The 15,772-nt window shown below is 42.5% G+C and overlaps 3 protein-coding genes across 3 annotated transcripts; all 3 read left to right on the top strand.

The window, feature by feature from the left end:
• Window positions 1-2,519: 2,519 nt before the first annotated feature.
• Window positions 2,520-3,445, top strand: MELLADRAFT_92052 (uncharacterized protein; the record flags this gene model as incomplete). The annotated part of the gene is made up of 4 exons (XM_007415068.1): window positions 2,520-2,785; window positions 2,884-3,026; window positions 3,093-3,197; window positions 3,327-3,445. 4 exons carry the CDS (start codon window positions 2,520-2,522, stop codon window positions 3,443-3,445), a joined length of 633 nt encoding a protein of 210 aa, XP_007415130.1.
• A 315-nt stretch (window positions 3,446-3,760) lies between these two features.
• MELLADRAFT_66983 (uncharacterized protein) lies at window positions 3,761-4,114 on the top strand (the record flags this gene model as incomplete). The annotated part of the gene is made up of 1 exon (XM_007415069.1): window positions 3,761-4,114. One exon carries the CDS (start codon window positions 3,761-3,763, stop codon window positions 4,112-4,114), a length of 354 nt encoding a protein of 117 aa, XP_007415131.1.
• Window positions 4,115-13,928: 9,814 nt separating this feature from the next.
• Window positions 13,929-15,178, top strand: MELLADRAFT_110899 (uncharacterized protein; the record flags this gene model as incomplete). The annotated part of the gene is made up of 4 exons (XM_007415070.1): window positions 13,929-13,982; window positions 14,085-14,209; window positions 15,007-15,077; window positions 15,123-15,178. The coding sequence occupies 4 exons, from the start codon at window positions 13,929-13,931 to the stop codon at window positions 15,176-15,178; spliced, it is 306 nt and encodes a 101-aa protein (XP_007415132.1).
• Between the last annotated feature and the right edge of the window lie 594 nt (window positions 15,179-15,772).

Here is a 15,772-nt window from a genome sequence, read left to right on the forward strand (position 1 = left end):
TGCCCAACAATGTCACCATGAGGAAAGCTTGTCTACTCAAAGTCAAGTCCAGATGAAATACTTTTTCATTGCAGATTTCATGGTTGATATTTGGTAGACTCTGGCAGGGAATCATCTTCCCAAGATAAACTTAAACGACACATGATGAAAACTTTTCATCTTCTGATCTTGAAGTGAAAAGGCGATAATATCCTTAGTATTAGCAGAAATCTCATTCCAGCACAAACGGGCAAATGAGACATCCGTGTCATTTTTTAGTTCAGTAAAGTCCCAATTGATCTTAGCGTAGACCCCATACATAGTTGTGGGGGATGAGAAAACAATGATGAAATGTTAGTACACCCCTGCCCAAAAGGGACAAATCTTCATGCTATTCATACCCAAAACGTTACACCCATCGCAAAAAAGGTTATCAAATCTTACCAAAAAACCATCAATACATCAATACGTGGCTGAAAACAACGGTGACTCTCAAGCACCCTCTCCACAGCTGACTCCAACCCAACATGGCCAACAAGAAGAAAGACCGGCCTCGCCCCATTGAAAGTCTCAATCGTCGACCTCAAAATCCCCTTGATGCTTGAGTCCTGGCCCTGAAACGTAAAGCTCGAGAGCAGACGCTGCGACGGCATGGGCAGGAAGCTTTGGGGCCGCCTCAAGTGGCCAATAATACCACGCCAATTGTTGATCCCGCACAACTACTAGAAGTTGAAGACAACGAAGAACCGAATGATGACCTGGATTATAATATGAATGCTGCCCCTCTCGACCCCTCAATGGATCCACCAGAAGTAGTACTAGTTGATGATTCTGCCAAAGTTATGAACCGGGGTTTCTACTCTGGTCGTAGGGCACATGAAGAAGTGCAATGGCGAACTCGTCACCCTGCCATGTTCCAAGCCTACCTTCAGATGCAGCAATTGACAACCGATTGGTCAAACCAAATGTTCGATCATGACTTCAAGAAGACATGTCAATGTCAAGGTAACCCGCGGACTTTGGATGTTTTGGATCTTTGTTGTCAGTAAAAATTGTGGTACATGATATATATAAACACTGACCATATCACCCCAGATTGTAAGCAGGTGTCAATCCTGTTTTGCAAATGTTACGCAAACGATCAAGCAAGACTCATCTACGCAGGGTATATAGGGGGTTCTCCAGATATCCCAGTATCAGCAATCAGTATCCGACTCCTTTGTTTCTTTCACATCCTTTGGAAGTTCTGCAGTATTGCATTCCAGCCCTTTGCACTGGCTCTTGCGGAGTTTCTCGATCCAGGTAACCCCATTTTCCTTGCTAAAGGTGGAGAAACGGTAAATGACAAGTTCTTCATCTAGAGACATATGTGGTAATCTAATGATGATTCCTTTGCCAGGCACGAGAATGGCATCGTACATTATCATCTGCCATGGATGGGTATCGGCAAATGCTCATCATGTCTGATGAAGCTGCAGCCAAGGCTCTGCACCTTACAGAATACGACGAGTTGGCTTACAAATGTCCCCAATGCTTTGGCCCTGATGTAGACCCTTTGCCTAACTGTGAACCGGATCACTGTGTATGTATTGATGGTAAATTTCAACACCGTCGCCACTTGGCTGCGAGTATTGAGTTAGGAGGAATCATAACTCCTTTCATGTTCTTACCACCTGAGGAATTAGAGGCCATGCGTGCTAGTGTACCCGCACCTCGGCAGAAAAAAGGCAAGAAGATACACTGGGCCGAAGAGGAAGTGGTAAGTTCTTGATGATGATATATGAAGACACATAGGGTGATACTCATTATTGGAACATTATTATTTTGGAAGGACCCATGCTCAGCCAGGCATACCGCTGCTGATGATGTACGTGGCAAAAACCACTGGAAAGGCAATGATGAAACCGGCCTCGAGGTGTTGGCATGTAGGCATGATCAATGTCTGAAGTTCATCAGTATCATCCAGAGTGGGGAAAAGTCAGTGCTTGTCTCAACACATTGCTTCATGAATAGAAACGGTTGAACAATTATATTTCAATCCATTCGTAGAAACATATACCCACTTCCACTAATAAACTGGCTACTCAGAGCAACAGAGGCGTGACCAGGCAAGCGAGATGGTAGGATTGGGGTCCTTTATGACATAGGTTTCAATATCAAAAAGGGAATTGAAAAGGTTCTTATGGTCATGCTATATAAATGAGGAAAGACCTTGCTAATACATCTTATCAGAGAAATCAATTTCCAATAGAACGGCAGTTCAACAGGCTTAAGTTCGCAACCAGCCTGTTCCATTCATTTGTGCATGAATGGACATGTCAGCTAGATTACAACCAGCGTCTGAATGATGGATGGGGACTTACAGATGGCGAAGGTAGTGAGCGTATATGGGCTAAGTTTGATCCCTTGGTCCGTCGACTGCGATATTCAACAAAGCAACATCGCCTCAATGCCATCAATTTCGCAGCGCTTCACAAGAATGAACTGGGAAGGATGAACGCTGGTGTGTATTATTGTAATGTCGCATAATTTGGTAAAGTATGTCAGTGATTGACTTTTTGTCTCACAAATTTTCATCAGTCCATGGGTCCATACGGCACCTTGGAAAAACCAACGCTAAGTTGAAGTTGGCCAAAGACAGATTGGCCCACCTTGAAAGTGTGCACGGTTTAAACATGGCCTACTTTGAAGAACAGTGGCGTCGCAAAAAAAAATTACAGAGCCAGGCGTTAAGTCAAACCAGTGCCGACTACCTAGAAAAGCTCGGTGAACTGGTAGAGCTTGAAGAAAAGCTGATTGCAGCTCAGTAAGTAATTTGTCTTCTATAGTCTTCATTGTTCTGGGCAGAATGGCTAATCAATTTTGAATTATGCATGTCAGAGATTGACTCACTGCTTTACGCAGGAAAAAGAGGTCAAAGCAATGTGGTCGTAAGAGACAAGCCATTCTGGCATTGCCAAATACTATGGTGCATTTGGAAGAAGCTATGGAAGATATAACTGAAAAATTAGGACATGTGGAATTCAAAGAGCTGACGGGAACCGACGGTGGGTCTTACCTCACGTCAGATCTCATTCATTTGAGGTTGATAATTTCCAATTATCTTGTTGTAGATGATCGTGCCAAGCCATTAGTCAAGATCCAGGTGGCAAAAGGTCGTCTTGTAGTGGCAAAACGTGGTGTCATTGAGCATAGAAGGCGTGCTGGAACAGCACGAGGTGAGTAGAGTGAACACATGCATTGGTCATCCTCTTTAGCATTTAACACTACCTTTTTTGGCCAACCATCACCCAGGGACTAATGTCCAAGCAAAAATGAACGATCTAAGAGTCTTGAAAAACACTGAGCTGAGAAGGAAGCACGCTACTTATCATCGACTAGCACTGGCTTACAATCAAAAATTTGCACCAGACGTTTTACTGCCCACGCCAACACTAAAGGAGGTGGAACAGATGGAAATCACTGATCCATTCTTTGATTTTGGTGGCCTCACCCATCCCCGAGAACCCTGGGGTGTGGATACCCGAACACAGGATGGCATTGAAGTGTATCTAGATGTACAACGATGCGAGGAGGAGCTCCGTCGAATAGCAAAGGAATCGAGGCAGATGATGAACTGGGGCCTTGCCTTCCAGGATAAAATCAATGCCCTTCAAGATGAAATTCAGCAAGGTGTGAATCTTCTTTGATATCCCCAGATAGTGTAACCTGAACTGATGAAAGCAAGGTGTTCAATTGATTCGTAGGAATCGTTCCCATTTGGGCTGTGTCCAAAGAGACCATGCAGGCTCTGCACGCCACACTTGTGCAGCGTGCCTGTCGTCTATGGGTAAGGTGGCAAACCAAGTTATGCATTTTGGTTAGTTTGACAACCCCACCACCGGGGTGTAGCGAGGAGGTAGATCGGAATAACTGTACAAAGTGGCGAAATATGGTCAAAGAATCTCTTGTTGAATGGGAGGGTATGACCCAAAGAGTGACAATCGTAGGAGAGGGCGGTGATGATGAAGACAACAATGGAGATGATGATGATGATGATGTACCAGAAAGCCACCATGATGAACAGGGAGATGATGATGCTACTGAAGCCGATGGCAATATCAACCAAGATGAAGATATGCAAGACTTGGATTGATCTATGAGGTTATGAGGATACTTCCACTTCAACTTCACCTTCACACCTTAGCTCAGCCCGGTGGAACGTTTGTGCAGGCTGTGATTGTGAATGATAAATGTGACCTTGTGAATGTGAGATGGTTCACAAACATCACCGTCAACCTCAATTGATTTGTACCAATTGTGAAGCTTGCGTGTGTGTGAACTCTGCGAAGATGAAGGTTCACACACTTCACAATCAGTTGCAACCTACTGCTTGTGAGCTTTGTGAACTTGGTCAAAATGATGGTTCACACCCTTCACAATAAATTGTGAACTCTTGATTTTGACATCTTGAATGTTTTGTGAAGCTTGTTTGTGAAGCTTGTGAAGTTTGTGAAGTTTGTGAAGTTTGTGGACTTTGTGAGGATGGACGCTCACACACATCCAATCAATTGCGCACTCTTGAATTCTTTATACTTGTAAGAATTGTGAGGCTTGCTTGTGAAGTTTGTGAGATTTGTGAGGATGAAGCTTCACACATACTTCATCAAATTGTTTAAATCTTGTATGAATTGTGAGGGCTGCTTGTGAACATTGTGAACATTGTGAACATTGTGAGAATGAAGGTTCACACACAGTTCACAATTGTGATCTCTTGAGTTTGTTAGATCTTGTATGAATTGTTAAGCCTGGTTGTGAACTTTGTGAAGTTCAGGGTTCACACACTTCACAACTTGTTGTGGGCCGTGTGAAGCTTGGCTCACACACAGTTCTTGTGAAGCCTGGTTGTGAACTTTGTGAAGTTCAGGGTTCACACACTTCACAATCAATTGTGAATGCTTGATTGGCTGTAATCTTGTGTAAATTGTGAACCCTTGTTGTGAGCCGTGTGAAGCTTGGGTCACACACAGCTCACAATCAGTTGTGATCTCTTGAGTTTGTTAGATCTTGTATGAATTGTGAAGCCTGGTTGTGAACTTTGTGAAGTTCAGGGTTCACACACTTCACAATCAATTGTGAATGCTTGATTGGCTGTAATCTTGTGTAAATTGTGAACCCTTGTTGTGAGCCGTGTGAAGCTTGGGTCACACACAGTTCACAATCAATTGTGAACACATGATTGGGAATGTGATTTGGGAAGGTTTAACCTTGTGAAGGTACACTTGTAATGCTTGCACAAATTGTCAAGTTCAGCGGTGAGGTTTGTGAAGTTTTTCTCTAATGTGAACTTTGTCCATATCTTGGAAACTAAGACGTAGGGGGTTCACAATGTTCACAATTAGTTGTGAATTTCTTTTATGTCAATCTTGTGAGACTCGTTTTGGCTCACATCATTGAAAACATAAGGGAAGAGACTGATAACATTTGAAACTCACTCTACAAAAGCAGACAATAGCAAAAAGCAGGTATAGCAAGAACAAGTTGCACCAACATAGGATACAAAATCAAGTTACGAGGAAGATTTAAATAAGATATGACAGTGAAAATTTGTGATACTTAGTTAGTCGGCTGATCGTTAACCTTCAGTAACTCATAAAGATTGAGTCATGATTGCTCCTTCATCTCCTTCAGCAAGTTCGTCATCAAGCACTGCTTCTTCCGCCGTAAGTCCTGATGGCGCGCCTTGGACAACCCTTGCAGCTTTAATTTCTAAAGGTTGAGTGCTGATAGGTTCATCATCGAGCGCTGCTTCTTCCGCCGTGAGTTCTGAAGCCGCTGCTCGGATGACCTTGTAATGTCCAGACTCAATATCGGCCAACCATAGCTTATGAGTTGCAAGCGTCATCTTCTGCAACTCTGTTGATAGGAGAAGATCAGTCATGTTACTTTGTGGTGCTCGTACGACGCGGAGCTTGATGCCACCTTTGAATACCCTATTCTCGAGTGCTACATGGGGGTTTGAGGTCTTGGGATGACAGTCCAGGTGTGATAAGGGTGTTTGAAGGAATTTTTCTGTGATGATCAGCTGTCAGTAGTAATTCTTTCTGAATATGTAGTCAAATTGAGGATTGGAAAATGAACTTACCGACTTGTGAGTTCAATGCAGCAATGAGCTGTCCTTTGATAGCATCGCTAGGCTGGACTTTCTTGGCTTTTTTAGGGCGGATGTCTGAGTCGGACTGCGTGACCTGGCGCACAAATTTCTCAAGGAGGTGCCACGTGCCATTACTGAGTACAATCCAGTCATCGCATGATGAACTCTCGTGACTCCACTGTGCCTTGCGGTTTTTGGTCTCCGGTGACCACGAGGAAGCCATAAGGGAGTAATCTATGCTGTAGCGTATTTTCAGAATTTGAAGCTGACGACAGGAGATACAATCAGTTGAGGTATGTACGTGAATAAAATGAGTCGTACTGTCATACCTCGTGATCGATTCTTCAAACCTCGGTTATTCCCTTATTTTGGCGAGCGGTGGGTAGGTGAGGTCCAAATTTTTGTTGGCCTAAATCTTTTGCTACCTTGTCAGTATCAACTAAGCGTTTATATATTGGTAGGAACTTCTGAATATCTTCGGGTGTTAGAGGTTTGGATTGTGGCTCAGGTGGTGGTAATTCCCACCCGCATGACAGATATCCAAGTGGAAAGAAAATTCGATCTTTAAATATGTCTTTCTCATCGATGTTGTATGAGGACCATTTGTTGCCAAGGTGACTGTTTTGCTCTTTGAATCCAACTGTCTCATTCCTTGCTGGCACTATCAGGAGGTGGAGGCGAAGGGTTGTTACATATTTAGTGGATGGATGAGGTTTAATGTGAGAAGAACTTACTGTGAGTACGGGAGCTTTCTTTGCTATACTTTAGATAACATTGGTAGAATGTGCGTCTGGTTCGCATACTCACTTCGTGCCTGGTGTTTCAAAAATGTCAGTGGAATCAAATATAAAATTAAAGATAGGGGAGTCATCACTAACAGGAATTCGTTGATCGTCCGTTCGCTGCAATGTGCAGCTAGGGCCAATAGCTTCTTGGCTTGGTGATAAATGTATTGAAGGTTCTTCAATTCTTTCTGAATGTCAGATGGAATCCGGTTTCGTGTCTTACGAGCTCTATCATGGAGGTATGAGTCGATAGTAGCAACGTCTAAGTTGCTGTCCTGATAATTTTCAAGGGTGATTTTGATGTGGGGCTTCTTGTTTCGATTCTTCTTGGTTTTGTCGGATTGATATGTAGGAAGTTGAGGGGTGCTTGTATGGGGGATGGGTGCATCAGGTTTGTTGGTGTTGTTGTCATCCTTCCATTCATCATCATCAGGTTTGGCTTCGTCGAGTAGGTCAATTTTGTTGGCAAGGTCAAAGGATGAGTTGTTGGATGAAGAGTCCGATTCACCCTCAGAGCTTGAAATCTTGGGCTTCTTGCGTTGAATCGTAGCCTTCTTGCTTGGAATCTTGGCCTTCTTGCTGGCCTGGCGAGTCTTTGATGAGTTAGTGGCCGGTGCTGAGCGGCGTGTGTTTCGTGCGGTTTTTGGAGCCCTAGGGGGATTTAAAGGTGATGTACCACGTTTGGGAGGTCGAGGCATGGTGTTGGTATGGATTACGTTGATGTCAATGTCTTTGGTGGTATATATGTGGATGAAAGAAGTGTTGAATTGGCGAGAGCGAGGGATCTAGCTTACGTGGAGGTAGAGATAGGGAAATGTACATATGAGGATTGTTGTATATTGGTTTGTATGTAGTCGTGTGTATGTATTTTGTGTGAAGTTGTGAAGGGGCGGATATTGGGTCCAGTTGTTTGTGAAGTTGTGTGTGTGTAGATGTTGTTTGTGAAGTTGTGTGTATGTATATTGTGAAGTTGTGAATTTGGGTATATGAGTTTGAATGCGGATACCGGGTCGAGGCCATTGTGAGCGTGTGAAGGGCTTGTGAGCGGTTTGTGAGCGTGTAGTTGACGGGGAAGAGTTGTGTTAATTAGGGGTGCCAGATGCATGTATAGCATCTGAGTTACATCTGGCAATGAAAAGGGAGAGACTCGGATGATACAGCCTTCTGTATCTTTGGGTCGGGGCCGAACTTTTAGTGTACACAAGGTGGACTGGCTAGAGGACAGTCTTGCCCTGGATGATAAATCACTCAGGGCGGAATGTGGATGTAAGTCATGTCTCTTCAATACCAGTTGAGGTCTCTTCCCCAACTTCCTTCCTCTGCCAACTCTCAGTCATCTCTAAGTACAGTCACTTCCCTTCTCCTTCTTGACTTTGAGTTTTTCCTTTTTGAACTTTTTGAACCATGAGATCAAGTAGAAGAAACATGGGTTTACGACCCAAATTCGACCCTGAACCAACACCACCAAATTCAGATGATATTAACTTGAATGAACAATTTCAAATTGAAACTACTCAAGAATAAGACAAAAGAATTGCGAGAGAAGATGAACTAGAGAGATTAGGTTTAATAAATAGCTCAGATGAAGAAGAAACAAACACGGTCAAAGAGATGAGAGAACCAAGCAAGGAGAGCACGGATGAAGTATCATCATCAGACAATTCAGATGACTCAGACAAGGTATCTTCAATTACTTCAAAGAAAAATGAAAGTAAGAATGGTAAGTAAATAATTAATCATTATCTTCTAAAACATCCTCAGTCATGAATAGTCAAGATATCATATAACAGCAATGTCGTTCCACTCATAACAATGTGCTAATATGATTGTCAAGTAATAACTATTACGTCAATTAATAGAAATTACAACAATTCAACGTTTCATGAACTTCGATCTGATTGAAGACTGTCAAGTGATATCTATTACGACTTTCTCAATTATTGATCTTTAAGTATAAAAAGTTGTTTATCAACGTTATCACGACAATTTTAAAAATCTCTTATTGTTCTCTTTGACTAGTTGTTTATCAACGTCGACATATTTTGCCAACACAACCATGCACAGAAATTGATATAATGGTCTTTGAGATTAATATTGATATCTAACACATGGTTTGATTTGTAGAATTTCTGATCAAACAAGCTAAAAAAGCCTTGGCAAACAACAATGATAAGCTCTGAGAGATTATCTTGAACTCAATGGGTAAAGAAAGCACCAAATCGAAAACAAAAGAAATAATAGAAGATAACCTTCTAAAGAACTACAAGAAAGGAGAAACCTCCAGATCAGGTCTAAGGGGTTTCACAGAATTCTGAGAAGATCAAGACGAGCATAAGGAAAGAAGTTTTAGCTGGCAGAATGTTCGGCCCGTTCACCGAATAAGAAGTATGGCAAAATATGGGGTTTTTCAGAACCAGCCCGCTAGGAGCGGTTATGAATGGGGACGGCAGCTTCAGACCAATCAATGATATGTCCTTTCCCAAGTAGGACAACACAATAAGATCCGTAAACTCCTTCGTTAATAAAGAAGAATTTAGGACGACCTGGGACGATTTTAAGATTGTGGCGGAATTCTTCAAGACGCTGTTAATAAGTGTGAAACTTGGCTTATTTGACTGGGAAGGAGCATATCGGCAGATTCCGACGCACCCGTCTCAATTGCCTTATCTAGCAGTAAGGGATTTCAACGGTCTGATCTACATTGATTTGAGGATAGCCTTTGGGTATGTGGCAGGATGTGGGTCCTTCGGAGGTCCGGCTGATGGCTGGAAAACTTTAATGAAAAAGAAATTTTGTTTAGTTGAAGCGTTCAGATGGGTGGACAATAATTTGATGATGAAAGACGAGTCAAACCCTTTATTGATGTTAGAGATTGTGAAAGCTAGCGAAGAATTAGGGGTGAAGACAAATGTGACTAAGTATGCAGAATTCTCTTACAAGCAGAAGTTTATTGGTTTCATGTGGAACTCTCAGCTGAAAACTGTAACTTTACCAAAGAAGAAATTGGACAAACGTATCAAAGAAGTTGACAAGTTCCTCTCAAAGTCATCATTTAAGAAGAACAAAGTCCAAAAGTTTAACGGGAAGTTGTCGCACCTGACTTTGATACTACCACAACTTAAAGCTTACCTTACAGAGAATTTTAAGTGGGTTGCAATTTGGAGAACTCCTGGCCTGAGGAAGATGCCAGAAGGATTACTCCAGACTACGAGATTCAAGACGTAGGCTGGGTGGGCAACGCATTGTCCAGCTACGGGATTGGCATTATCATTGGCCAGGCCTGGACTCAATTCAAATGGAAGGAAAATTTGGGATCGACCAATTGGTCTGCCTAGGCGAACAATCGCTTGGGCTGAGACAGTTGCGGTTCGACTGGGCTTAATGATGTTGGTACCGTCGACAAATACTAAGGGAACAAGTTTCTCATGCTTGACTGACAACACGACTACGGAAGGGGCGGCAAGAAATAAGAATTCTAGAGACGCCTGGGTGAACAACGAGTGGAAGTTGATCCAGGACTTGCTAGTCAAAAGTGAATGCAACGTGAATTTAATTAGAGTCATATCGGAAGACAATGATGCAGATAAGCTATTCAGGGGTCTAGACACCTCTAGAGATATTAAGGACATGGTTCGGTTAGAACTGCCGACCTCGTACCCCTTCTGTTCCAAACAAATTTAGACTCTTAGACGACTTCTTCATTACCTTTAAACATATTCCCCTTCGTACAAGAGTTATATTTCCAAGTCATTTTTGTTTTGACAGTTTTCAACCCCTTTAAAGGTACGGTGTTGTAGCTTTAGAGTACCGTCTTGTCTACCGACTGACTTTTCATTTTTGGTCATCAGATGCTAGCCTCGGACGTTCTAAGACACTTGCGGCCTGATACTTTTGAGACGTTGGATGAAGCAAGCAAGTTCATTTTGCAACACAGATGGGCTCCCTCGACATTCCGTCATTACGCTGCTGCCGTTAATTGTCATTTCAAGTTTATGACCTCAACCCAAGTTTACCCCTTTCCGGCATCAAAAAGATCAATTTACCGTTTCAGTTACTGGTGTCGAGATAACCAACACAGCGACATGTTTTTAAGCAATACCATCAAGAGATATCTGACTGGTATGAGAATGTGGCATACACTTCATGATGCCAAATTCCCTAATGTGAGCGTAGACAGAGTTAGATTGCTCTTGAAGGCGACACTTACGACAGAGGCTAGAACTCCTAACCTATGAGCCGGCCTGACATTGATGGATCTTCACTTCCTGGTATTGAAACTCAGCAAGTCAACCACGTCCGGTTCGGTTATGCGGGCGCTACTTCTGACCGGTTTTGGGGGTTTAGCCCGTTTGGGAGAACTGACACTTTCCACCAACCACGCCGATGTCTACGTGCGCAGGTCAGATGTGACGTTTAATGCCGACAAATCACACACCATGGTAAATATTTGAATGGCAAGGACAGCTTTGCCGGGCGAGATTCAATTCTTGAGGCTTTCCCAACAACCAAACAGTCTTGACCCCATAACAGCCTTGAAGGAGTTGTTAAACAACGTAATGGGCCGTCCTTCCAATCCTCTATTTCCAAATGCTGACCATGATGGCCCAATGCTGAGGAGAACAGTGATCACCTTCTTGAGGAGTTTTAAGACTAAGTCGAATGTAACGTGGTCAGGTCAAAGCTTGAGGCTAGGAGGTGCATCTTTGAAAGCCCATTTGGGGATGTCTGAGAAAGCCTTGAAGCGTTCGGGCAGGTGGTTGTCAAATTGTTTCCGCTTATATGTTCGGCCATATGATAAGATCACGGCGAGGAAGACTAAATTGCTGGCATGCCAAATTTGTAATAATTTGTAATTATGCTTTTAGTCACGCTGCGCGGTTTGCTTTGTTATACGACCGGTGAATTCCACTATTTGTGGGTGTTATACATTTCTCTTTCTTCACAAACCTTGGTGCTACAAGGTTTGGGGTTTTGAGACCCTTTAGCAGGTCTCAGCTCTTTGAATAAATTGATCCCTGAAGCGGGTTCAAAGGGTATCAATACCCCATCTTGTTTTTTGTGGAGTCTTTGGTATCCACAGGCATGATCCTAAGTGTAGTGATCTTTGCCTTAAAGGAGAAATAAACACTAGGTGTTCTTTTCACCCACAGAGGGATTAGGCCATGAATTGGTCTAGTTCCTCATTGGGAATACCTAGCGCAATTCCTATTTACGTATAGAAAGAAATAGTTGATTCCTTGCTACACGTCTCCATCTCCTGGACGAGATGTTGAGTAAATGGATGAACAGAAAAAGTAAACCAAAGACAGTCATCAGGTTTTCATTTTTTGTTGTTACTTGTTTGTTTGCTTCTTGCAAGGGGCACAAATTGTCAGACCCGTCCATGAAAAGGAGGTGAATGCACTCCTTAGGAAGAATCTACATATTGAGTAATATATTACAGATGAGGACAAACAGAAGGGAGCTCATTACCCATTGAGAAACATGACTTCATTAAATCTATCACCAAATGATATGATAACTCTCATCATTGCAATTGAATAGATAGAATCAGTCAATCAAGCTATAAAGGCTTTACCTCTGGTCTTGTTTGTCCCTCTTGCTAAACATCTATTATTTATCTCAAGGTATTCCTTCCTACCTTTTGTTGAACTCTTTATTAGATCGAATAGTGTTTAGAACTAGAAGATATAATATTCCTACACTAATAATTTGTCTATTCCTATTTTGAATTTTTCCTTCTCAACAGCAACCCTACAGACCTCTGCAGATTATATTCACAATCAGTCCAACATTTTTTTCTTTGTCATTCTCTAATTTTTGTCTCATTAAGTTGTACACACAATCTTTGGTTTTATCTCATCTCTATCCTCTAACACATTCATACTCCTTCACACGTCTTCTGAGAAATAACCATGCCAAACAAATCTAGAGCTATACACTTTCATTGCAAATTCTTCCATAGAAGGAGTTGACATAGCTGGAGACAAGCAAGGTGATATAGGAGAAGACTCCATAACAGCTAACTGAGAAGATGAGAATCTAGAGAATCCAATCAAACAACAAGTCTCTGAAGATGATGATCCTAGCAACACAGCAGAAGACCAGAACAAATTTCAAGTCATATCCGACAATAACTCATCCAGTGAAGACTCAGAATAGACTGCCAAACGCAACAGCTCCATTGACTCTTCTGACAATTCCAACAACTCTGACAGTTCAGGAACCTTGGAAGCCCCACACAACCAGATGACAACGACTCCTCATCAGATTCCTCAGACTCTGACGATGAACCCAAAGATCAGGAAGCTCAAGAGCATTCCAATTTGTCAGACTCAGAGAAAGCCTCCAATCATTCATTATCATCCGGATCACCTTCTGACTCAAACTCTTCAGACTCCAAAGAAAATTCAGACAAGGAAGAGGTACCTAAGCATAAGAAGAGTAAGAAGAGTAAGCCATCTTGAGTCTGATTAGAGCAGTACCAAACCCTTCCCCAAATTTATTCCATCTTGTTAGCAACCTTCATGATTGGCTACGCTGTACACATCCATATATCTTCCCCTCCCAAAAAGTCTCCTCCCCTAAATCTCCTCCCCTAGATACCCCCAGTCCTTAATACCACTTTGAACCTATCTTCTGCTAGCCAATTTCCTGATGTGAAGGCACAATTTAGTGAATTATCTTGCCAAGCTGACAGTTTAGCTAGAAGATAGATCCTTGTACGCTTATGAAAACAAGTTAGCAAACCATATCTTCTTGCACTCCAAGTCAGGAGTGAACTTGTCCTACTCTCCCCAATTTCATTGCAAATTCCTTTACCAAGGTTATCAAAAATGAACTGACTACACCTAACACTCCAGAAAAAGAAGACACTGTAGAGAAGCTAGAATGTCAAATGAGAGAGGCAAAGGCACAAGCCAAGAAAAGAGCTACAAAAGCTAAGACTAAATCCAAGACAAAGAAGCGGAAGGGCAAGAAAGACAAGAAGAAAGCATCAGACATCTCAAAAAAGACCAAAGAAGACCAACATGATCAAGATTGAAATAGGAGTACCTCCTACTGGAGACCTAGTCCCACTTCAAGTAAGCATCAATGATAGCCGTTCCTGACAGCTTTGTCTAAGTCACTCAACAATCCACTTTCTTGTTTCTCTCTATCTTTTTCTTCCCTTATTGCATTGATAGCCTTTCTGGGCAGATCAGATGACCAACTTACACACATCAATCCCTCTGACTGTGTTTGCCAAACATTTGCAAGATCCAATATGGAGGAACTTGACCATAATCATCACTCCTCGTCATCCTCCAAGGTGAAGTCAAACAAAGGACTCAACGCTCCTTCCAAATATACCTTGTCCTTTGCAGGGGGGTCAGAATGTACGAGTCTTTTCGGAGGATACCTAGCACATTACTATGGGAAGGCATTGCTAGCCAAACACCTTAAATTACATATTGAGAATGTGAAATCCGTCAAGTAAGACCTTCTCCAATTGATTCCTTAAACCACTAGGGGACAATAAGAGGTAATAACCACAACCGTCATCCCCGAGTAGGCGGTCCACAGAATGCTGGCTGACCGCATTGCAATTCAATGTCCTATGTTGCTCCCAGATCTTCATCAAGTAGATTGGAAAGACAAAGATGAAAGATATCGGCCTTCACCTACCCAAATACAAAGACCAAGCTATATAGAAATCTTTACGGTTCAATGAGTTGAACTGGGGTGACACCAACTTTTGCCCCAAAGGATGTTGATTCAAATTCAAGCATCCTCAAACAGGAGTTTATAGGTTAGCAATTACAGTATCAGCTATTTCTTTCTGAACATTAGGCTAAAGTAGTAGCAAGTTGTTACAATGTAACCATTACAGATCACACACTCAATCATCTAGCGTCAACAGCCACCAAAACACCTCCCTTGACAGCCAGTCAACCAAGCAAAAGCGTGGGAACCAAGGTCATCACACAAACACAGTTGACACAACCCAACAACAAGCTGCCCCAAGACAATTTGCTCCACTTCCTCACCACAACCTACCTTGGAATCCGTTGACCCGCCAGAAGAATGGCTTCCTCCCTCAAGCTGCACCAACGGCGGGAAAAACAGTACCCCGGAAGAGGAGGAAGAGGTAGCTGGAGACGCAGCCGAGGTGTGGCTAACAATACAAGACACGAGGGGTAAGTCTTTGATGATTGATCAATGACCTTTGTATTTCTATGTAGACATTAGAATCACAGCATATTGTAGCACCCCTCCTTATGACCTACCTATGTTTTAATCCCAACCTTTTTCAGAGCTATCTCCACCCTTTGATTATCCTGTACTCCACAGATAGATTATCCTTTAAATTGGTTCTATAATACATGTCCTTTATGTATCTCATATTTTGATGACATGACATTCTGCAGTGAATGGCTTCACTTACATGTTTTTGTATGCCCTTTAACCTATCAAAGAAACGCTAGTGACCCGAGATACAAAAGCCCAGCATCAACCCCTGACCATTCCGTCCCAATCCATCCCAAGAAACAGACCAAATGGCCCCTGAGTGTGGAATGTGATATGAAGCTACACGAGTGGAGGAAAGCCCTTGAGAAACACCACCTCCTCCCTTGTGTCCAACTCATCCTAGACAGCTTCAAAGTTGGTTTCCACCAGGGCATCCCAAATCATTCAATAGAAGACCTCCCTTTCTTCTGTCCGCCAAACCACCAATTGGCCATGGCAGCTAGAGAAGAAATAGAGAAGAATTTGAAGCAAGAGGTAGACGCCTTCCAGATGTACGGACCATACACAAAAGAAGAAACTGCTTCTAGGTATCCCTTTTTCAGATCAAGTCCCCTAGGCGCTGTCATCAACAGCAATGAGTCTT

This window comes from Melampsora larici-populina, assembly GCF_000204055.1.
Source record: "Melampsora larici-populina 98AG31 unplaced genomic scaffold MELLAscaffold_48, whole genome shotgun sequence".
NCBI lineage: Eukaryota > Fungi > Basidiomycota > Pucciniomycetes > Pucciniales > Melampsoraceae > Melampsora > Melampsora laricis-populina.